Source organism: Hemiscyllium ocellatum, chromosome 29 (assembly GCF_020745735.1).
Source record: "Hemiscyllium ocellatum isolate sHemOce1 chromosome 29, sHemOce1.pat.X.cur, whole genome shotgun sequence".
Taxonomy (NCBI): domain Eukaryota; kingdom Metazoa; phylum Chordata; class Chondrichthyes; order Orectolobiformes; family Hemiscylliidae; genus Hemiscyllium; species Hemiscyllium ocellatum.
Window position 1 is genome coordinate 44,979,737 of NC_083429.1, and position 23,455 is coordinate 45,003,191.

Below are 23,455 nucleotides of genomic sequence, written 5' to 3' on the forward strand. Positions count from 1 at the left end.
TAAGAAGCTAAATATACAATTATGCCTCTTGGGCTTGTTTGTTCTGTTCTATTGTGTGATCAGTTCGTCCAGTGCTTGGCATCAGAAATTAAAATCAGCTTTGAAATGTTGGTGAGGACCTTGCACTTGGATATTTTCTAAGTAGATCGTAATTCTGATCTCCTGATGGGAGTTCATGAGTTTAAAAAAAATGTTTCATGCCAGTGGTAGGGAGGGAGATTGTGATGGATCCTAGGAATTGACAAGGGGTCACCTTTTACAGTTTGCAGCTGAAACTTACTGTTAATAGTGTCTGTGTGTGATTTAAGTTCTGAATTGTTTCAGAACCAGTCTATTCTTTGTTTCACCCATTTTGCAAGCAGCTTTGTGATAATCTTCTCTCTCTCTCTCTCTCTCCTTTCCTTAATTCAGAATTAAACAAAACCTTCGTTTGGTTCAGCTGTCTTATTAATTCAGGAAATAATTCTAACTTAAAAACAACTGCTGCTGACATTCAGTATCGGCTGGGCGAGAAACAGATAATATTTCAGGTCAATATTGAATTGTCCTACATAAAATGAGGAGATTTTATTTTGCACAAGGTGTTACAGTCTGAAATTTAGCTCAAAAGACAGACTGGCGAAGTTGAGTATTTTTCTTGGAGAAGGAAAGCTGAGGCGGAATCAAATTGTTAGACATCTCGGACAGAGTAATCCGGAGAAACTTTTCTCACTCATGAAAAGGGAATAGATTTAAACCAACTAACAAAAGAAGTAAAAATAACAAAGTAAAACATTTTTCACACGGGTCGTTGGGCTTTTGGACACACTGCCTGAGAATATGGTGGAGGCAGGTGAAACCAAAGCATTTAGAAGTTCTGATGAAGGGTCAGTGGATTAACAGTGTTCAATGTGATCAGCTTTGTCTCCAAAAACTGCCAGAACTGCAGAACTTTTCCATTTTCTGATTTCCAGCATCCGCAGTCCTTTGTTTTATTTCAGTACCGACAGGATGAGCCAATGGCAATCTAGGCTGTACAATTGTAACTGGTCGAGTGGCACTTTGGGGAACTGGTCAAGTGGTCATTGACAAAGCCCTAAGAATAGATTGTCTGCTCACTCAAGTGAGTCATAGAGATATACAGCATGGAAACAGACCCTTCAGTCCAACTTGTCCAAGATGACCAGATATCCTAACCTAATCTAATCCCATTTGCCAGCACTTGGCCCATATCCCTCTAAACCCTTCCTATTCATATACCCATCAGGATGCCTTTTAAATGCTGTAATTGTACCAGCCTCCACCACTTCCTCTGGCAGCTCCTTCTATACATTTAGGATGTGGAATGACAGGAAGATTGCGTATTCTCTGAGTATTTGGACTGCCTTAACTTCGCTCTTTTATTTTAAAAAAATCCACAGCTAGAACTAACAAAAGTCAACAGAATTGAAGCTGCCAATGGGGGATCTGTGGCATAGTGGTACACTGAGCGAAGCAATCTAGGTTCAAATCTCACCTGTTTCAGTAATAACATCTCCGAACAGGTTGATTAGAAAATATCTCGAAGCTGCCATGTGTACTAGATCAATTATTTTTGGGTTGGTTGACCCATGTCTCAGCTGCCTGTTCTTCAGTACATCAGAGAATTGATGCTTGTATAAAGCGAGATGTCTCAGATTTGTGGCTCTTGGAATAAATGAGGAAAGAACCATACAAGTAAGTTGTGGGACAATTGGTGCAGTGTCAAACTTTTCCTGAAATTTGGGGGAAAAGCCATCAAGGAAGAAATGCAGGCTTCTCTGTGGAGTTGGCAGAGAATATCCCAAAAACTTGCGAGGTGGGAAAAAGACAATATTTGGCTTTGGTGTTTTTGAAGAGGCGTTCTGGTTTTATGTTGAGTAGCTTCCAATATTGAAAATTCCAACCAATATCCCCTCCAACCTTTGGTACAAATGAAGCAGAGTTGGCTCTGTGTCGATCTACAGTTGTTTGCCCAATGGCTAAATCATGTTTGAAAACTTCAGGGAATCTCACTGAGGCCACAAGTTTCGACGAGAAAACAAACAATGCAACCCTCCATAGACCATTTACAAACATTGGATTAAAAATAGCATGTCACTTATTCATTTACCATACATCAGTGGCCTTATCATAGATTTCTTTCCCCAAATGATAGAACAAAGTTATTATTTTCCTCTTTTTCTGCAGGAATCCATGACTGGACAGAATCCGTGAGTGTGATTTCCCCTCACACCACTGGTTTAAAATTAAAATGTAACTCATGTATAATAAGAGCAGAGTTTAACAATGTCGACCTTCAATGAAATAGGTTCAGACTCTGCCTTTCCATTGGCAGGTTCTGGGATGAGTAATATATTGCTGCTACCTGCCTCCCAACTTATTCTACTGGAATTTGCCACCCAAGTTTTATGTAGACATTTGACTCCATCCAGATATTCCTAGTTGCCATTTTTCATTCAGCAAATTGCTTTGTAGGGACGTCATTGACCTTGATGCTGAAGAACCCCTCTTGATACATGGTTGCTGTGATATACTGATTTTACTTAAGGGGATCACGTCTTCAGTACTTCCTGATCTTTACTACCACATCCACCATACTTTCAAACCCATCACCTCTACCACCTAGCAGATGGACTTGAAAAACCACCACACATCCCCTTCCAAGTCATGTGCAACTAACTTGAAAATATATCAGAGTTGAAAAGTGTGGTGCTGGAAAAGCACAACAGGTCAGGAGCATCCAAGGATCAGCAGAATCGACATTTTGGGCAAAAGCCCTTCATCAGGAATGATTCATTTCTGCCGGACCTGCTGTGCTTTTCCAGCACTACGCTCTGAACTCTAATCTCCAGCATCTGCCGTCCTCACTTTTGCCTTGGAAATGTATCACTAATTCCTTCGGGTTCACCAGGTCAGATTCCTGGAATTCTCTTCCTGGCCTCAGTTTGGATAATACTTTCCCTTTGTGGATGTTCAAGAAGGAACTTTATCACCACCTTTTCAAGGACAATACGTTTTTCCCTAACTAGTATTGTCCATGTGCTGTGAAAGAGTTCAGGTGAAAGCACGTTGGATAATGGGTTTGTTCCATGTTGCTTCGTGTGTTTTGAGGACCATTTGTTCCCCCATTCTAAAGGAAATCAAGTCACTTCCATGAAGATTGGCATTTGCAGGTGTCATGTGGCATGCAAGTTAGAAATGACTTGTCCTGCTGTATGGTATTTCCCACTGCTGGATGCATATCTCCCATTCCACCAAACGTGTTTCACTTTAAGGTAGAATTGTCGTTGGCCTGAAGCCTGAAACATTGCTCAGTTCAATAGTTTCCAATTAATGGTTTTATTTACAATAGATGAAGGTGTCACTTTCCAGTCATTTAAAGGTTCCTGTTCTCCATGCATGAGAAGATTTAAATTCTCTCCCTTTACAAGTAATAGGCAGCTGTCACCTGGCAGGTAGCAGATTGGCGCCTGTTATTCCCTTTGCTCTCAAATTGCTGTTCTTTCCTGTCCTCGCCCACAATCTCACCCTCACTATTGAACTGTACCAGATCTGATGGGAGTGAATGTGTTCCTGAGTGAATCATTGCAGAGTTGGTGAGGGTTTGAGGGCGTGTCACTTACCTCGCAGCCAGTTTCAATTTGAATTGGAGGAGAACTCCCACCAGATTCCTGTCTCGTCTCTGGTACTGTGGAGGGCGTAAGTTCATGGTAAAGGGAAATTGAAATCCTTTATTACTTAAAAATACTGGGACCTCTTCTGCAATTTCTCATTTCTATATGCTTCACTTTCTACATGATACTATTAATGTGTTTATACTTCCTTCAATTTGTTTTTTTGCCCGTCGATCTTCCTCTTTTGGTCACATCATGGTCTTTCAAAATGGTTTTATGACTTGTTGCCTAGTGACCCAATCTGATGGCAAGTTGACAAAGGGTAGTTGCTCGTTATTATGTTTTCGAACCAAGTGAGTTCTTCTCTGTCTCTGATTTGGCCTTCTCTCTTTCCTCACTCCTCCGTTCAATCATAACGGGGTTTTTCATTATTTAAAAACATCCTACTTGCTCATTCTGTGAGTGGTTAGCTGTCCTCCCACTGTGAGCCTAAAATAACCAACACGCACATGTTCTCGACATTGTTCGAGAGGGCAATACAACTAAAGCTTGGGGTTTGTGCATTTCAAGAGGGAGCTAGAGTAGTTCATGTCTGCAAAATTACTGAGGACATTATCTCATGGCCCATGGGGTTTCTCAGGTTAATTTCCAATCGCCAACAGTTGAAAGTCAGGTGCTCGTCTTAAAGTATATGGGTCAAGAGCTGGGTGGTCTTATGTATTTTTTGAAGGGTTTATTACCTCTGTGTCTTCACAGAGTGGGCTTCTCTATTTGAGTGAGGTGGAATGTTCCCTGTGTAATGACACAAATAAGGGCAGCCCGTATATTTTTAGCTATATTCACGCATGGGATGTGGGCATTGCTGGTTGTCCAGCGTTTATTGCCCGTCTTTGGTTGCCCTCTTGAGAAGGTGGTGGTGAGCTGCCTCCTTGAACTGCTGCTGCCCATCTGCTGTGGGAAGACCCATGGAGTCCGTGGGGAGAGAATTCCAGGATTTTGACCCAGTGATAGTGAAAAATACACAGGAGAATCAATTTCTATTCTAATGGCAGAGAATAATTTATCCACGGTGACCTATTTAATGAGTCACACTTTTGTTCATTTCAACTGCCCTTCTACTCTATTCAGTAGGGAAATATTTCCGTGCAGTAGGAACACTGCAGCCTGTAGATCTTTGGGTGCCATAAGCAATGCAATGGTGGGAGATCAGTGAATGTGTGTAGAGTGATTTGTCAACATCTCTCGATGTGATACATCGTTGAAACACTGGATTTCCCCTGGTTTCTCGGGTTGCCAAGCTTATATCTTGTGATAGTTTGCGACGGTAATGAGTCAAAACTGAAGAAAGACTTGTCCCTTGCCTGACATGAGTATGGTATTCGGGTATTGCTGAAAAAAACACATTGTCAAGACTTTTGCCTCAGTCAAATCAGGGTCGTCTTGCCAAAAATCAGAACCTTTTTCTCGTGATGTATGAATTGCCGTCCCCTTTAAAATTGGGCATCCTTGCATCTATCCCAGTGAGTGCAAGATGAAATGCTTTGGCATGTCTGTTTTCCTGTACAGGTGAACCCCAATGTGTGGATGTATTCAGGAATGCAATTTGTTTGTGACTTGATAGCCTGTACTATCAGATGACTATTTGGAATATTATTCATTGTGTGGAGAATATTGTAGTTTTGATGCCATTCATTAAAATTCCACCATTTACTGTTCAAGTGGCACCATTTAGATGAGATTACTTACAGTGTGGAAACAGGCCCTTCGGCCCAACAAGTCCACACCGACCCACCGAAGCGCAACCCACCCATACATTTACCTCTTACCTAAAACTACGGGCAATTTAGCATGGTCAATTCACCTGACCCGCACATCTTTGGTCTGTGGGAGGAAACCGGAGCACCCGGAGGAAACCCACGCAGACACAGGGAGAATGTGCAAACTCCACACAGTCAGTCGCCTGAGTCGGGAATTGAACCCGGGTCTCAGGCGCTGTGAGGCAGCAGTGCTAACCACTGTGCCACCGTGACAATCTTCCTCGAACTTATTCTACCATGGGTCAGACACTGAACAATGCAGTGTCAAAAACCTGCTTTACATAGAACTATCTTTGTTTGCAAACAGAGTATGCAGTGTGTGTGTTTCTAGCACTGAGCTATTTCTAACACTCTTGTTAACCAACCCCTGTACCTCTCTCCCTTTTCTTTTACAACAACCTTCTTTGTTTAAACCTATTGCTGTCACTGCTGTGCTTCCAGGTTTGGTAAATACAACAGATCAGTCTCACCCCAGGACAGGTAACATGAAACTACAGAAGATTCTGTTTATTTGGAGATACGTGGCAAGATTACTCAGCATTATTTGTGATCAAGGTTCAACAACTGTTGTTCTGGGAAAACATACCTGTTACTCCTTAAAGCTACATGCTATAAGTTAGAGTATGGGCAATGTCTATTTGGGTCTGGTTAGAATCGGGCTGGGTGGGTTATTCTCCAGAGGGTCAGTGTGGACTTGTAGGGCTGAAGGGCCTGTTTCCACACTGTAGGGATTCTATGATTCACAGAGTTTTGGTGGTCACATGCTCTACACCCTGGTTACTCACTCATTTGCATCCACTCTCTTCCAGGGAAACCACATTTTTCGTGTTCTTTTCTGTCACTTTACATTTGTTTTACCATTTCATAACTTAGCAATTTGCTCATTCATTTTTATTTTCAAGGGTATAACGTACCCTATCTCATTGTCACTGACAATGGATGTCAACCAGAGGAATAAGAAAGTTTGGCAGACTAAAGGCAATGGTAAGTGATGAAAAGGTTGTTTAGTAGTGCAGTGTGAGAGATTAAAAGGAGGAAAGTAGAATGGAATAGAGTTTAGAAAGATCTGGTGATGGTGAAACCTTTGTTTTGGAATATGTTATAGGAAAGTCTGGATTCTTTGTTGCCTTCTCAGCAAGAATCAGTAGGTTTTTAGTTTAGTTCTTTTTGGGAGAGCAGAATTCTGAGGAAATTTAGAAACCCTCCTGTAAGTTAACAAGTACGTTTGTGGAACAGGTTGTAGCAGATGCCAGAGAAATTAATTTGTTTTCTCGGGGCATCTCTCAGCTGAAGAATGAAGGCAGATCTGAAATGACGTCATCAACGAACAAAGCAAGGTGTGATGAATCAGTACATATAATTAGGCCATGGCAAAATTGATGCCTGAGATGTCTGCCGCCACAATATATGGGTGAGAAGATCCACATGCCAAACCAGTTACAAGTTCACTTCCATTGCTGTGGATCTGGGGGTCACGAGTAGGTGGGAATATCTGATTTCCTGTGAGCAAGATGGCGATCAATGATTGTTTCGTGGTCACCATTGCTGAGACACTCTTTCAACTTCATGCTTATTAATTGAATTGATGAGCACAGCTCCAACAACATGCGTGCAACTTAATATCCTACAGCACAGAGCAGCTGGCTGGCTAGGCAGCTTCAATATTCAATCACTTGACCACCATCAGTAAAGTAGCAGCCGTGCGTACATCTGCAAGATGTACTGCAGCAATGCACCAAGGCTCCTTCAAGAGCACCTTCCAAACCCTGCCCCCATGCAACATGGAAGGACAAAGGGCAGCAGATACGTGGAAACACCACCACCGGCAAGTTTGCCTCCAAGTCATTCACCATCCTGACTTGGAAATAGATAGTCATTCCTTAAGTGTTGCTGGGCCAAAATCCCAGAATTCCCTTCCTAATGGCGTTGTGGGTCTACCTACAGGATACGGACTGCAATGGTTCAAGATGGCAGCTCACCACCATATACTCAAGGGGCAACTAGGGTTGAGTAATAAAAGTTGGCCCAGCCAGCAATGCCTGTGTCCCACAAGAGAATTAAAGAAAGAGGTCATGCACTTGGAAACAGAATTGCATTTCCTTTACTGCTACTCAGTCAGAATCCTGGAGCTCTCTTCCTTGCAGCATGGTGGTTATACCTACCTTCATCTACCCTGCATGGATTGGAGTGGTTCAACCACCTCGTTGAGGGCAATTAGGGATGAGCAATAAATATTCATCTACCCTGTGATGCCCACATTCATGGTCAAGTTTTTTTTAAAAAAAGCGAATGGAACCATCTGCTGTAGAGAACTTTGAATCTGTGTCCCTGGAGCTAGAGCAGGGGTCTTTGGATTCCTATTCAGTGACCTTATCACTGCACCAACCCATAATGTTTGTTGTAATTGCTGAACACCAAGACCAGTGGTTCAGAACATGTGTGAGCGCTTTTTCTCCCCCAAGGCATCAAGATCGTCAGGGATTGCAATCAGTTGATTAGTCCAGAACCTCCACGGCATTGGGTAATTTGAGAGCCAGCGGTTATTAGATAGGGATGATGTTGGAGAAATATGCCAGTGAATGCGCAGTCAGAAGAATTTTCTTTTCAGTGATAATGTAACCATGAATTAAGAGAGGGAAGATGTAGATGGAGAGTGAGAAATTGCAGCTTCATTGTGGTTTGAGTGACACAAGAATTTGGATGTCAGCTGCACTGCTGTGCTAAACACAGCCTCCATGTGAAATCAAATTATAATTAAAGATTTGCATTAATTTAGCAATTTTCACAATCATTTGATTTTGAAGCACTTCACAGCCAGTGAAGCGCTTTTTTGAAGTTAAGTCACTATCATAACATAGAATGCAGAACAAGTGCCTTTTGAGGTACTCCACAAACGAATTTGATTTGATTTATTATGACTGTCACGTGTACCAAGGTGCAGTAAAAAATGTTGTCTGTGTGTTTTACAGGCAGATTGTACCATACAAGTACCTCAGGGTGATAGAACAGAGTGCAGGATATAATGTTATGGCTACTGAGAATGTGCAGGGAGGCATCAACATTATCATTAAAGAGGACCATTCACAAGTCTGATAACAGCAGGGAAGAAGCTGTTCTTGAATCTGTTTGTACATGCATACAAACTTATCTGTAGCCACTGCCCGATGGAAGAGAGTATAGCTAGGCTGACAGGGGTCTTTGATTATGTTGGTTGCTTTCCTGAGGCAGTGGGATTTTGGATGAAATTAATGGATGGGAAGTTAGTTTGCAGGGTGGACTGGGCTGTATTCACAACTCTTTGGAGTTTCCTTTCAGTCTTGGAAACAACAGTTGCCATACCAACTGGTGAGAAGCTTTTGTACTCACTGTTGAACCAATCTGTTGGATTTATGCTATTTTTCACATCTAGTTAAATATTAAAAATGTCATGTCACTGCTGGTAAGAACAGCTGACAGCTTGTCATATCGGCAAGCCTTGTGTTCTTATCGCTGACATAGTTAAAATCTGATTTAAAACGTCTTGGGGAATGTACTTTTATCTGTTTTCCTTTTTTAAATGCACCTGTAACCAGATTCAACAAAAACCTCACTGCACTGTATTATTTTGCAATGTAGTTGTAGCAGAATATGACATTCAATTTGTGCACAATGGTTTTTGATAAGCAGTCACTGTAACAAACAGGCAGAAAACTAGCCACCAGGATACATGAACATCAACTAGCCACAGAAAGACATGAGCCACTCTCATTAGTATCCTTACATACAAATGAGGAAGGACACCACTTAGATTGGGCCAACACTTCCATTCTAGGACAAGCCAAACAGAGACACACGTGGCATTCCAACTGGAACTCTATCAACAAACACATTGACTTGGACCCCATTTACCACTCTCTGAGACAAAGAGCAGGAACTGATGTCACCACAGGAAATGACATCATCAACCCAATGAAATCTAAACACAAAAATAGAAAGCGGGTCACTAACATTAACGCTTCATCCAGAGGCTCACTGATGACATTACCTAGTATGATGACAAAACGTCTGAAAATGAACCTTCCAGCTCAGCGAACAAATTTACATCCAGAACCTCAACCTGAGCTACAAATCTTCTCAAAACTTGCTAGTCAGTGAAATGCATGTCCCACCCAGTGGATCTGTTTAGAAGTTGTCGGTGGAGGATGAGTTGATGTGAGGTCCGCCACTGGAAATCATGCTGTCGGCTTTTTTTATAAATAATGTCTTTTGATGTTTGCTTGAATCCCTGAAACAGGCTGGGCCAATTCCTGTTTATTGCTCCATTCTAAGTAGCAGTGTTTCTGATTTAATACAGCACTCTCTCAGTATCGCAGCCGAGCTAATACTGGGTTCCCAAGACACTGAGACCATTGGTGCAAGTTGCTACTTTCATTTTTTGCCTGCGGAGGACAGGAAACCACCATTTTGACCACAAATCAAAAAAAAAGGCTGGTGATGTCTGTCCACAGACCAGGAAAATCCCCACCCCCAGTAAGATTTGCTGCTTTCACCAGCCCTGGTGTGGCTGCACATTTGGTGAGCAGGGAGTTAGACTGAAGATGATCAACCAGGGTTCCTGTATTGGCTACTGAGAATAACGCTGACTGGGTTTTGTATTAGTGTTCCAAGTTGCCTCTTATTGTGAGCAAGTATAGATCCCAACATTGAGTGTACAATTCTTCTTTAAGCATGAACTCTTCCTCCAGATCATCATGAAATTATCATAGAATCCTTAAAGTGTGGAAACTGGCCATTTGGTCCAACACGTCCACACTGACCCTCCAAAGAGTAACCCACCCAGACCCATTCTCCTATCTTATTGCTCTACATTTACCCCAGACTAATGGCCCTAGCCTATACATCCCTGAGCACTATGGGTAATTTAGCACCATTACCTGCATATCTTTGGACTGTGGGAGGAAACCGGAACACTCGGAGGAAACTCAAGCAGACAAGGAGCGAACATGCAAATTCCACACAGACACTCACCCAAGGCCGGGATTGAACCTGGGCCCCTGGCGCTGGTAAGATGTGGGGATTGTTGGTGTTCAGCATTCCCTGGTTACCCTTAGAAAGTAGCAGTGAGGTAGATGGATAGGTTCAATGTTTCAAGATCTAGTCACTGTGTTGTTTCACCCTGCAATATGTTCTTTACATTTGCTGCATTATGTAGCTGTATTTATTTTAAGAAAAAAAAAATCCGGTTCAAAGTTTGATGCTCTGTAGGTTGTGATCCTGACTGGGAGATTTGTTCTTGCACCAGGATCCCTATCTCGGATTATTCACTTCCGGCCCTGTAGGTGAGCTGGATTTCCTACGTTTATTCTTTCCTTTGGGTGTGTGTCTGCCTGAGCCACAGGAGGAGGGGAGGGGGGGCATGGGGGTCGCTTGTCCGTCAAGTTAGTGACACCCGGAGCCCTGTGACCAAACACATCCAGTCACCGAAGCCCCTGCAGTGCAGATAGAGACCATTCAGCCCAGCAGGTTGGCGGCCAGCCCTCACCCCTCCACCCTGCTCTCCACAGTGTGAGATACAGACCTCCTTTAAACTTAATTGTTGAATTGCTTCATTTCTAACCGATGGTAGGATGTGGGAGTTGCTGGTATTCGGCGATCCTTGCTTACCTTTCGGAAGTGGCAGTGGGCTGAAAGCTGGATCTGTTGCAGTCCACATGGTGTATGCCTCACTGGGTGCCCATGGCGGAGGGGTGAGGGCACGATGTTTAAGCTGGTAGATAGCATACCAACATTAATGAACAGCTGAAACTAGGCCACAGTTTTAAACGTGAACTCGGCAACTATTGATGAACTTTCACCCCGATTCCACAGTAGGTAATTGTTCCTTTTTCCCCCCTCTTAATTCTGAGAGTAACCGCATTGTCTTTTTCAAACCAGGGGATGAGCACGTTGACTGCAAAAAAAAAAAATTTCTTCTGTGGTTTTGTTGACGCAGAATGACCATGAAAGGTTACAATAGTCATGAGGTGACTGATGCTTCCTCTTTGACTGAGAGCTGCTACCTTTGGTATCTGTAGTGGAAGGAATGTATCGTTGTTCATCTGGAGCTGATCGACAGTGAATCCACTTGCTGCCTATCTCTGTTTCCATCAGGTTTCTGTGTGGAGGTGAGTTGGCCTGTATGTAAAATCATAGACATGAGAGAGATTGCAGCAATGCAGCACAAAGCTCTGAAGCTTTCTAAGGCTCTAGTGAAATGTTGCCTCAGTGAAGGAGGGGAGAGGTCACAAACTAAACTATACTCACCCTCCCCTTTCTCCAGAGAGGAGGAGGTGATCCAGATGTGTCCTCCCCAAGGTTGCCCGAGCCCAAGCCTATTTTATCATCTTGTGGTGAAGTCACCATAGTCCTACCAGATAATAAGGTATTGGTGGTATTTTCTCCTGAGGGTCACCACACCTCAGGCAAAGGGAGATATTGAGAAGGACAATCCTTCATGGTGACCCCAGCTGGTGTGGGAATTGAACCCACGCTGATAGCATCGCTGTGCGTCACAAACCAGCAGTCCAGCCAACTGAGCTAACCGACCGCCAGCACCTTGTGCCTAGGAGCCAGGATAAGGGCTCTTTCCTGTTCAGATACAGGAGACAGTGACCGTCTAATATACAGTTCTGGTCACTGCTCTATAGGAAAGATGTGACAGAGAGAATACAGAGATGTACAAGGATGTGGGTGGCATGGTGGTTAGTACTGCTGCCTCACAGCGCCAGGGACGCAGGTTTGTTTCCAGCCTCAGGTGACTGTCTGTGTGGAGTTTGCACATTCTCCCCGTGTCTGTGCAGGTTTCCTCTGGGTGCTCCGGTTTCCTCCCGTAGTCCAAAGATTTGCAGTTTTGGTGAATTGGCCACTGGGAATGCAGGGTTACAGGGAGAGGGTAGCAGGGTGTGCCTGGGTGCGTTGCTCTTTGGAAGGTCAGTGCAGACTTGATGGGCTGAGTGGCCTCTTTTTTTTGTGCTGTAGGGATTCTTATGATGTTTCCTGGAGTGAGACTTCCAGTTATTTGGAAAGTTTGAACAGACTGAGGTTGCTTCTTTTCTGAGGAGATTAATGTAATTTTTCGCTCTTCACAAGGGGTCTAGTAGAGTAGATAGGAAGGTCCCATTCCTTATGTTGAAGCTTTCAACCCGATAGTAGAAGATTTGAAGGGATTTAAGGAGAAATGTTTGCACTATAGAATGTGCTGTCTGTTAAAGTGGCAGAGGCAGCAAACCTCATAACATTTTAAAAAGTACTTTGATAAGGACTCTGAGTGCAATGACCAACAAAGCTGCAATCCCAAAGCTGGATGGCTGTTTGACTCTATGGGCTGAGTGGCCTCACTCTGTGTTGTGCATTTTTCTCTGATTCTGTGACCAAGAAAACTGGGAAGAAACGAGGTCTGTGTCTTTCTTTTATGGAAAATAAAAGCGCAGTAAAAGGTGATCAAGGTTCCCGAATACAAAAGCAAGACACTGTGGATACTGCAAATCTGAAATAAGATGAGAAAATCCTGGAACTGTTGAGTAAGTGTGATGACAACATTGGAGAGAGAGAAAGAGAGTTAGCATCTTAGACCCTCAATTCTGATGAAGACCTGAAAATGCACATTACCTGGGATTTCATTCTTGCCTCAACATCCAGGCACAGATGTTAAATCCAGTGCCTTATTTTTAAATGATCCACAAATCTCTTTGATTTAAACAGCAAGTAGTTTTGACACAATATGTGGCTAATGTGTAAAATGTAATGGAAAGTGCATGCAGTTTTTATTCCGTGAACATGTGACCTTCAAAAATGCTCAGCGATTTGATTATAGACTGTGGCCGCAAGAGAGGATCCTGCTTTGAGCCATTTGGGCCATTAAAGCAAAAATAAATTGTGATTTTATGGTGTGTTTGGATGTCCGTACAATCAGTGAATTATTTCTGAAGGGTAGTGACACGAACAGCTGTGTTTAAAGGTGTTGTCAATTTGACTGAATATTAGCTGCTCTTTGAATATCACCACCAGGAGGAGCATGAGTCCACATTGTCCCGTCTCGAACAAAAGTTGACACCTTCAACAATGTGGTGATACATCTGCACTGTGCTTGCATGCTAATATCTACAGTAACCAGCATTTATATAGTGCCTTTTAAAGCTATTAAAACTGACCTAACTACCTTCCTGATGAAGGGCTTATGCCCAAAACGTTGACTCCCCTGCTGCTTGGATGTTGCCTGACCAGTTGTGTTTTTCCAGCCCCACATTTCTTGACTCTGATCTCCAGCATCTGCGGTCCTCACTTTTTCTCCTGACCTGCATCACCCCGAGCAAAAACAGAAATTGCTGGGAAGACTCAGGAGGCCTGGCAGCGTTTGTGGAGAGAAAGCAGAGTTAACATTGACCCTGCTAGGTTTGTGATTCTGGCTAGGAAAGGGGTTGGTAGATAGATTGAAGGTGGGGGGGAGGGAGGATTGAATGATAGGTGGAGACAGAGCCCAGAGAAGGGGAACTACGCTTGGACAGACAAAGGAGTGGTTAAAGGTCAGCCTAGGACAGTTGTGATGTGGAGGTGCCGGTGTTGGACTGGGTTTAAAAATCGCACAACACCAGGTAATAGTCCAACAGGCTTATTTGAAATCATGAGCTTTCGGAGCAATGCTCCCTCTTCAGGAGATTCCGTAGCTACTAGTGGGAACTATTAGTAGCTGTCAATGTATGTGGAGGCAGCTTATGTGACCAGGCCTGGTGTCTGGGTTTGGGTAAGGATGTGGAGGGAAGGTGCGCAGGCCCTGAAATTATTGAACTCCATACTGAGTCCTGAAGGCTGCAGGGTCCCCAAATGGAAAATGAGATACTGTTCTTCCAGCTCGCACTGAGCTTCACTGGAGCAGTGCAGCAAGCCTGAGCCTGAGATGTAGGCCAGGGAACAGGGTGGTGTATTGAAATGGCAGATGACTGGAAGTTTAGCATCATTTTGCGGATAGAACATAAGCGTTCCGTAAATTGGTCACCCAGTTTACATTTTTGTCTCCCCAGTGTAGAGGAGACCACATTGTGAGCAACGAATGCGGTAGATTGGATTGTGTGATGTGAGTGGCTGGAACCTTGGATAGTGGGGACGGAGGAAGTAAAACATAGAATATAGAAAAATATAGCGCAGTACAGGCCCTTTGGCCCTCGATGTTGCACCGACCCAAGCCCACCTAACCTACATTAGCCCACTATCCTCCATATGCCTATCCAATGCCCGTTTAAATGCCCATAAAGAGGGAGAGTCCACCATTGCTACTGGCAGGGCATTCCATGAACTCCCGACTCGCTGAGTAAAGAATCTACCCCTAACATCTGTCCTATACCACCTCCCCTTAATTTAAAGCTATGACCCCTCGTAATAGCTGACTCCATACGTGGAAAAAGGTTCTCATTGTCAACCCTATCTAAACCCCTAATCATCTTGTACACCTCTATCAAGTCACCCCTAAACCTTCTTTTCTTCAATGGAAACAGCCCCAAGTGCCTCAGCCTTTCCTCATACGATCTTCCTACCACACCAGGCAACATCCTGGTAAACCTCCTCTGCATCCGTTCCAGTGCCTCCACATCCTTCCTATAGTATGGTGACCAAAACTGCACACAATACTCCAGATGCGGCCGCACCAGAGTCTTATACAGGCTGGTGATACACTTTCTGTGATTACATGGGAAGGTACTGTGGGGGTCCGAGGGCATGATGGGACAGGAGGAGAAGTGGACCAGAGTGTCCCAGATGGAATAGTCCTGTGGAAGGCTGACCAGGGAAAGGAGGGGAAAATGTGTCCGGTGGTGGCATCTCGCTGGAGGTGGCGGAAATGTCAGCTAATTATTCATTGGATGAGGATGGCAGTCGGTGAGGACAAAGGCCACCCTGTCACTGTTGTGGGAGGGAAGAGAAGGGCTGAGGGCAGAAATACAGGAGATGGGTCAGACCCGGCTCAGCAACGGTGACGAGGAATCCTCGGTTGAGGAAGAAGGTGGACATTTTGGAGGCTCCCTTGTGGAGGCTGGCATCATCAGCACAGATGAGATGGAGAAACTGAGAGAATAGAATAGTCTTTACAGGAAACAGGGTGTAAGGATGTACAAGGAGAAAGTGAGGTCTGCAGATGCTGGAGATCACAGCTGAAAATGTGTTGCTGAAAAAGCTCAGCAGGTCAGGCAGCATCTAAGGAACAGGAAATTCGATGTTTCGGGCATAAGGAATTTCCTGTTCCTTGGATGCTGCCTGACCTGCTGCGCTTTTCCAGCAACACATTTTCAGCTCTGATCTCCAGCATCTGCAGACCTCACTTTCTCCTCGAAGATTTTAACCTACTGCGAATCCTCTTGCAAGGATGCCTTCCTTGAAGAAGCTCTCTTCCTCCCATTTCCTGAAGAAGGGCTTATGCCCGAAACGTCGAATCTCCTGCTCCTTGGATGCTGCCTGACCTGCTGCGCTTTTCCAGCAACACATTCACCAATGGTGGAATGGTTTGGAACTGGCGATGAACAGAGACCAGACTTGGACGAATGCTGAGATGTTGTAGGGCTGAACGTGGTCAGGGAACTAGGAAGGGGGCAAGGCCAGGAAGGCGTTTGAAAATCAGGATGTGGGGCATGGTCAGGCTGGCAGCAGTGTGGGGTGCTGGATGTGGGGCCCATCAGTGAACTAAACATGGTCTGAGAGTGTTGTCTCAAGTGGAAAGTGACAGATTTGTTGGGGAAGCACTAATGTAATCAAATGTATAAGTAAGAGAGATTCTGATCAGGGTTTTGATAGCTGCTGTGTTGAGGTGGGAGCAGAGTCAGGTTGTGCTGTTGAAGTGGAAGTCCCCAGTTGTCTTGACAGAGCTGATTAGAAACTCACCTCCCAGTCAGACAGCATGTTGACCCATAACTAGCAATCCCCCTCCCAGCGATCAGGGAGCAGGGTGGAACCAGTGACAACTGATCAGAATTTGTCATAGGGACTGAAGCCGACTGTTTCAGTCTATCCAACCTCTCCTTTAGGCAGAGGAAGCTCCAGGTCGGGAGAGGCAGTGAGAGAAATCCAAGATGGTATTCCAGTCGGAAGAGGCGCAGCTCGGTGGACACGTAGAATCTGCCACACTCCCAGTGGATTCTGCAGGTGGAGCATTGTGTAAATGGGTAACAGGAAGGGGCCAAGCTGAAATCCTTGTGCCCTCTGAAAAGAATAATGCAGACGAGAAACCGTTGGAGGTGATTTTTCTTGTGATAACTTTTAAATACGTTTGGTGTTAAAAGTCCTAGTCGCTGATGAAGGAGCAGTGCTCTGAAAGGTTGTGATTTCAAATAAATCTGTTGGACTGTAAACTGATGTAGTGTGACTTCTGACCTTGTCCACCCCAGTCTAACACCAGCATGTCCACATTGCAAGAGTCCTAGTGACCTAGAGGTTGACAATACAGCCCTTCGGCCCACTGAGTCTGTGCCAATTAAAAACTACCACCCAACTATTCCAAACTCCCTTTGTCTTGACTCAAAGCCTTGTATGCCTTGGCATGGCTAATGCACACCTGCATAGTTGATTAGATTAGATTAGATTCCCAACAAGTCCACACCGGCCCTCCGAAGAGTAACCCACCCAGACCCATTTCCCTCTGACTAATGCACCTAACACTATGGGCAATTTAGAATGGCCAATTCACCTGACCTGCACATCTTTGGACTGTGGGAGGGAACCGGAGCACCCGGAGAAAACCCAGACAGACACTGGGAGAATGTACAAGCTCCACACAGACAGTCACCCAAAGCTGAGAATTGAACCTGGGACCCTGGTGCTGTGAGGTAGCAGTGCTATCCATTGAGCCACCGTGCTGCCCCAAAAATAAATATTCTTGACACAAGCACACAGAATATGATTAGATTACTTACAATGTGGAAATAGGCCCTTCAGCCCAACAAGTCCACACCAACCCTCCAAAGAGCAACCCGCCCAGAGACATTCCCTTACATTTCGATCCCTTTACCTAACACAATGGGCAATTTAGCGTGGCCAATTCACCTAACCTGCACATCTTTGGACTGTGGGAGGAAACCCACGCAGACACAGGGAGAATGTGCAAACTCCACACAGACAGTTGCCTGATTCTTGAGCGTTCTGTGGGTTTCTGCCTCTGCACTAGTGGGTTCCAGACTCTTGTCACCTTCTGCATGAAAATGTTTATCCTCACATCCCCTCTAAATCTCCCACCCCTTACTTCAATCTATGTCCACCCTACACCCTCCACACACCTCCCAACCTCCTGAGTCATTGATCCCTTTGTCAAGGGGAGAAAGTTTCTTCCTATCTACAACACTTCCATCAATTCCCTCTGTTCTGAGGAAAACCACTCCAGTTAAGTCCATTCTTTCTTCAGAAATAAGGCTCTCTAGCCCAGGCGACATCTTGGTAAATCTCCAAAACTTTAGATGCCATACTGCCAAGGGCGGCATTTGCCCATCCCTGCCATGGCCTCGAGAAGGTGGTAACAAACTGCCTTCTATAACCACTGCTAGCGAATGGACAGTGATGTAGAATTCCTACAGTGCAGATAGAGGCCATTCAGCCCATCAAGCCTGCACTGACTCTCCAAAGGGCCTCCCACTCAGAACCACCTTCATCCCCATGGCCAACCCACCTAGCCTGCACGTCCCTGGACACCACATTTCAATTTAGCTTGGCCAGTGCACCAAACCTGCACATTGTTGGACTGTGAGAGGAAACCAGATCACCTGGAGGAAGCCCACCGAGACACCAGAGCAAATATGCAAACTCCACCTGGATAGTTGCCCGAGGCTGGAATTGAACCCGGGTCCTGGGCATTGTGAGGCAGCAGAACTAACCACTTAGCCGCTGTTCCATGCCAGGATCGATGAGACAGAAATGGATGTACAGGTCAGCCCAGAATCTGTGCTTAATTTCCTAAAGTTCATTCCTGAAGGGCCTGCCTCTCACAGGATTAAGGAGACTGGTGTAGACTGTACGGGTTATGGGGTAGTTGTCAGAAATTGAGAGAAATTTGAGGTGTCTGATGAAGGGTATCACACACAAGGTGGGAACAGGTTGGTTCAATATGAGACAATAAGGACTGCAGATGCTGGAAGTCAGAATCAGTAGATGGGAAGCTGGGCAAAACATAACAGGTCAGATGGCATCCGAGGAGCAGGAAAGTCAATGTTCTGACCTGAAACTCTGCTTTTCCAGCTTCTCATCCATTCATTCCATATGACATTGGCATGATGAATATCGTCGGGTCTTGTGATAACAATAGTGGCTGGGTGTGTTTTTACATCAGATTTCATTCCAGTTGTTCATTGTGATTTCTCTTGACTTGCAGTGATCGGATCTGATGCAGAATCTGAAGTGGACGTTGTCAATATGGCGAGTCGTGATGGGGACCCTACTGCCAACCTGCTTGTGTCTCTCCCTAGTAATCGTCTGGTTACCGCTGGTTACTAGGAATGGGTTTGCCAAGGCCTTGAAGATTGAGAGTTTGGGGTGCGACCCTGGGTCAGACAACGAGGGGGCACACACGGATGAAGCTGCCCGGGCCAGGACTGGGCTGTCGGACACTGGAGCGGGCACATTGACGTGGGCCGTGCACCTGACCACGGCAGAGGGGGCGAGCGGCCAGGAGGAGGGGTCGCTGGATGAGCTCGCAGATGAGCTGGCACGGGCCACGGGTCTCGAGAACCAGGGTCAGATTGGAGAGTTGACCGGCCACTACCTCTTGGCCATCCCCCAGCACAGACGGAACCGCCGGGGTCTCGAGGGGGAGACCGAGAGGATTCGGAAATCCATCGAAGCCGCCTTTGCTGGGCACGGCCGTGTCAGGTGGCACGCTGAACAGAAGCTGCTGAAACGTTCCAAACGCAGTCTGCATTTCAATGACCCGCAGTACCCCCTCCAGTGGCATCTGGTAAGTGTAGGGGCCCAGCATAATCCAATCCGTGACTGTGCCCAGTAAGGGTCAGAAGGTGTGGTGCTGAAAAAGCACAGCCGTTGAGATTGTTACTGTCACCATTGAACTGAGAGGGTTGCCAGACTTTTCAGCCCTGATTATAATGACATGCTGAGTACTTACCCAGGTACTTTTAAAGGATGTGAGCACCTCCCCTCTCCCACTCTCCCTGGCAGCGCATTCCAGACCATCACCAACCCCTGGGTAAAAGAGTTTTCCATCACATGTTCCCCCCCCCCCCCCCCCCCCCAATGACAATAGACAATAGGTGCGGAAGTAGGCCAACACCACCATTTGTGATGATCATGGCTGATCATCCACACCTTGTACACTTCAATCAGATCAGCCCTCAGTCTCTGCTCCGGTGAAAGCAACCCAAACTGATTGAACTTTTCCTCATGAATTTCCCCACCCCAGGCAGCGTCCTAGTGAATCTCCTCTGCAAACCTTCTCCAGTGCAGTCACACCCTTCCTGTGATATAGTGCCAGAACTCTGCACACCATACCCTAGCTGTGGTCTCACCAAAGTTCGATGCAACTCCTCATGACCTACCTTCTTTTGTAATCTGTGCTTCGATCGATAAAGTCGAATGCCCCACATGCCTTTTCTCACCACTTTACTAACATGCCTGTCTGCCTTCAGAGATCTATTGGCCAGCACACCAAGGTCTCTTTGAGCCACAGAATTTCTGTTTCACCAAATACGTTCTTGTCAAATTACTCCATCCATACTATATCCCCTCACCCTTTTCAGGGTTGAATTCCATCTGCCACTTACCTGCCCATTGGACCATCCTGTTTATGTCCTTCTGTAACCCAAAACACTTGCCCTCACTGTTACCCCCCCCCACCCTGGTCATTTATGTTTTAATGACAAACAATAGGGAGCCCAGCACAGACCCCTATGGTTCGTCACTAGATATGGCTTTCAGGCACAACCCCTCTGTCGTCACCCTCTGTCTCCTCCAACCCCTCTGTCGTCACCCTCTGTCTCCTACAACCGCTCTGTCATCATCCTCTGTCTCCTACAACCCCTCTGTCGTCACCATCTGTCTCCTACAACCCCTCTGTCGTCACCATCTGTCTCCTACAACCCCTCTGTCGTCACCATCTGTCTCCTACAACCCCTCTGTCATCACTCTTTGTCTGCCTCCTACAAGTTAGCCAAATTTTGAATCCAATTTCCTGGGTGAGACTTGAACCCAGAATTGTCTGACCCTGAGGTCCGTGCTTCAGCTGAACTCCTCAGATAAGACAGTAAGGAGCAGAAATTAGGCAGTTCAGCCCATCGAGTCTATCCATCATTCAATCATGGCTGATAAGTTTCTCAACCCCATTCTCCCACTTTCTCCCCGTAACCCTTGATCCCCTTGACAATCAAGAACCTCTGTATCTCTGTCTTAAATATACTTAATGATGTGGCCTGCACAGCGTGCTGTGGCTGTGAATTCCACAGATCTAAAATCACTTGCCAATTCTAGGCTGCGGACTGTTCTTGAAAAGGATTTCCACAGTGCGGAAACAGGCCCTTCAGCCCAACAAGCCCACACTGACCTGCCGAAGCGCAACCCACCCATCCCCCTACATTTACCCCTACCCCTAACACTACGGACAATTTAGCATGGCCAATTCACCTGACCCGCACATCTTTGGACTGTGGGAGGAAACCAGAGTGCCCAGAGGAAACCTGCACAGACACGGGGAGAATGTGCACAGTCAGTCGCCTGAGTCAGGAAATGAACCCGGGTCTCTGGCGCTGTGAGGCAGCAGTGCTAACCACTGTGCCACCGTGTCGCCCAAACTGAGCCAGTTCTGTCAGTCGTTAGTTTGTTGATGCAGTTCCCGGGGTGTTTTTGTCCTGAGAGATTGACACTTGGCAGAACGTGTTCACACGTTAAACAGATGATGTTCGTCCTCTTGCAGCACAACCGGAGGAAACTTGGGATGGACATCAATGTGACAGGAGTGTGGGAACACAATGTGACGGGGGAAGGAGTCACGGTAGTGGTCGTCGATGATGGCGTTGAATACACTGTCCAGGACATACAAGCAAACTACGTAAGTTGTTGGTCACTAAGAGGAAACAGGATATTTTATAGAAGAGAGAAAGTGATAGGTGGTACAGCTGTGAGGCCAGGCTATGACAATCTTGAACAGGAGAGAATCTAACCATCACCCCTTGCCATTTAGTAGCATCGCCAACACTGAATCCCCCAGTGTCAACGTCCTGGGGGCTACCATTGACCAAATACCGAACTGAGTGTGATGACAAGAGCTGGTCAGAGGCTAGGAGTCCTGCTGTGAGTAGCTAACCTCCTGACTCCCCAAAGCCTGTCCCCATCTACAAGGCAGGAGTATGATGGAATGTACCCCACTTCCCTGGGTGCTGCTCCAACAACATTCAGGAAGCTTGGCACCATCCTGGACAAAGCAGCCTGCTGGGTTAGCACCACTCCCTCCACCCGACAATGCCCAGGGACAGCTGTGAGTACCATTGACAAGGGGTTGGTGGGTGTGGAACAGTGCAGCAACACCATGCACTCTCAATGTTTTTAAAAACAAAAGCAACCCATCCCACACTCCGATACTCAACAGACTCCAACTGTCTTTGTTGTCACCGCCAAAAAGATGATAATCGTGGGTCGCGCAGTCCTGGAGCACAGGATGATTACACGGAAGTGCTTATATAAACAGTCACTTGTTTTGTGTGTGTTTTACATTGTGAGAAGGGCAAGGTTCACAGTGCAGACTGCACTGAGTTCAAATGAGTCATAAAGATGGTAAGGTTCCCTATCAGTCTCCCAACTCCATAGTGACCCCCTTTTTAAAACCATCCAGTGTCTCTCGTATTGTCTTTGGTCTATCCGCCGTGATCACCTCGGGCTCAGTGGGGAGCATGCTTGCCTTGAAGCCAGAGGGTTGTAAGTTTCAGTCCCGCTTTAGAGACACTCCAGTGGACAAAATGGCACCCGGAAGCTGCAGCAGCAGCAGCAGCAGCACTGTGAGAGTGCCGCACTGTCAAAGGAGCTGACTCTGAGATCGTGAGGACTGCAAATGCTGGAGAAATCAGTCGAAACGTGTGTTGCTGGAAAAGCACAGCATCCAAGGAACAGGAGAGTCGACGTTTCGAGCATAACTCCTTGATGAAGGACATAGCTCCCAATTTAGCCTGCAAATAGGGCTTTCTGATGGAGGGGTTTATGGGTAGAATGAGATTGGATTTGATTGGGAGGTCCTCTGACCAATGTTTATATCTCAACCAATCTCACTAAACCAGGTTTATCCCCTTGTGCTGACGCGGCTGTTTTGCGAGCTTGCTAGGCACACGTGCAATTCCCATTTTCCAACAGTGGCTACACTTTGCAAAGTCAATTCATTCAAAATCAAGCATTTTTGGATGTCCTGAAGTCATGAAAGGTGCTACATAAATGCAAGTTTAGTTTTGGGGATGTAATTAATGCAGTGGTTGATGCTGGCTTTTTTTTTCCCCCAATTTACCAGTCTCCAGAGGGCAGTTATGATCTGAACTCCAACGACCCAGATCCCATGCCTCACCCTGATGAACACAGTGATAATCATCACGGGACTCGGTGCGCGGGTGAAATTGCTGCAGCCCCGAACAATTTCTGTGCCGTTGGTGTGGCGTATGGAAGCCGTATTGCAGGTACTTTAGTTTCTTTCCAAAAGAAAATATGTTTGAGCAATAAGTATGACTGACTGTTGTCTCCAGCAGATCAGTTTCCCTCTCTTCACCTTCCTTTCCTTTCCAATCCCCCTGTGTGACCGAGATGCCCAGCTACAGCTGATTTTATCCGATGTTGTTCCTTGGCAGAGTCAGGTCTCGGCTGCTTTCACGAGTATTAGAAAAACCGAGGCAGTGAGTGTGAGAGGTTTGGGCTGGTCTTCACTCTGTGAGCCTTCCCCGCTTCAGTCTGACTGGGAGTGGGAACTTGGTAGGGATATTGAGTCAGTAGCTTTGTACTGAATCGACCCAGACAGCTCGCTACCTTAAAGAAGTGCCAATACTGTCAGCATCAGAAATTGCT

General features: G+C 45.8%; 1 protein-coding gene across 2 annotated transcripts in view; it reads left to right on the plus strand.

Annotated features, from left to right (window-relative positions):
- pcsk7 (proprotein convertase subtilisin/kexin type 7) overlaps window positions 1-23,455 on the plus strand; it is a 223,522-nt gene that overhangs the window by 6,823 nt on the left and 193,244 nt on the right. The window contains exons 2-5 of one of the 2 annotated variants that reach the window (XM_060846707.1): window positions 11,403-11,574; window positions 18,786-19,367; window positions 21,333-21,467; window positions 22,911-23,073. In XM_060846707.1, the coding sequence (XP_060702690.1) occupies window positions 18,798-19,367; window positions 21,333-21,467; window positions 22,911-23,073 (868 nt within the window). In that variant the 5' untranslated portion in view covers window positions 11,403-11,574; window positions 18,786-18,797. The remainder of the gene's footprint in view (window positions 1-11,402; window positions 11,575-18,785; window positions 19,368-21,332; window positions 21,468-22,910; window positions 23,074-23,455) is intronic. The other variant, XM_060846708.1, reaches the window with a different exon arrangement.